Source organism: Penaeus monodon, chromosome 30 (assembly GCF_015228065.2).
Source record: "Penaeus monodon isolate SGIC_2016 chromosome 30, NSTDA_Pmon_1, whole genome shotgun sequence".
Taxonomy (NCBI): domain Eukaryota; kingdom Metazoa; phylum Arthropoda; class Malacostraca; order Decapoda; family Penaeidae; genus Penaeus; species Penaeus monodon.
The window spans coordinates 30,933,252-30,933,594 of NC_051415.1; the positions used below are offsets into that span (position 1 = coordinate 30,933,252).

Here is a 343-nt window from a genome sequence, read left to right on the forward strand (position 1 = left end):
ATAATGCGTTTCTTCGTAATTCCAGGAAACTGTCTTTGTCAGGGCGACACGAAGGGGCAGGGCGCATGCGCAGGTAATTACAGACAGTTTATATAAATCAGCAAAATATCAATATTCTTAATGTAAAGACATTACTGAAAATACTACACACGTGGCAGGTAAACAAGAGTGAGATTCACGTGTGTGGCCTGTCCCCCCCCAGGGCCCGGCGAGAGCTGCGTGCTCGACGAGGACTGCGGTCTGATGGGCGACTGCGTCAGCGGCGTCTGCAGGGAGCGACCTTGCCACGTCCCTGACTCCTACGACCCAAGCAGCGACATTAATTACGATTACTACGTAGAAG

At 51.0% G+C, this 343-nt stretch overlaps 1 protein-coding gene across 1 annotated transcript in view; it reads left to right on the forward strand.

Annotated features, from left to right (window-relative positions):
- LOC119592404 (low-density lipoprotein receptor-related protein 2-like) overlaps positions 1-343 on the forward strand; it is a 16,915-nt gene that overhangs the window by 7,370 nt on the left and 9,202 nt on the right. Inside the window, exons 8-9 of the mRNA XM_037941226.1 lie at positions 26-73; positions 203-343. The exon at positions 203-343 is cut by the window's right edge and continues 192 nt beyond it. Of these exons, the coding sequence (XP_037797154.1) occupies positions 26-73; positions 203-343 (189 nt within the window). The remainder of the gene's footprint in view (positions 1-25; positions 74-202) is intronic.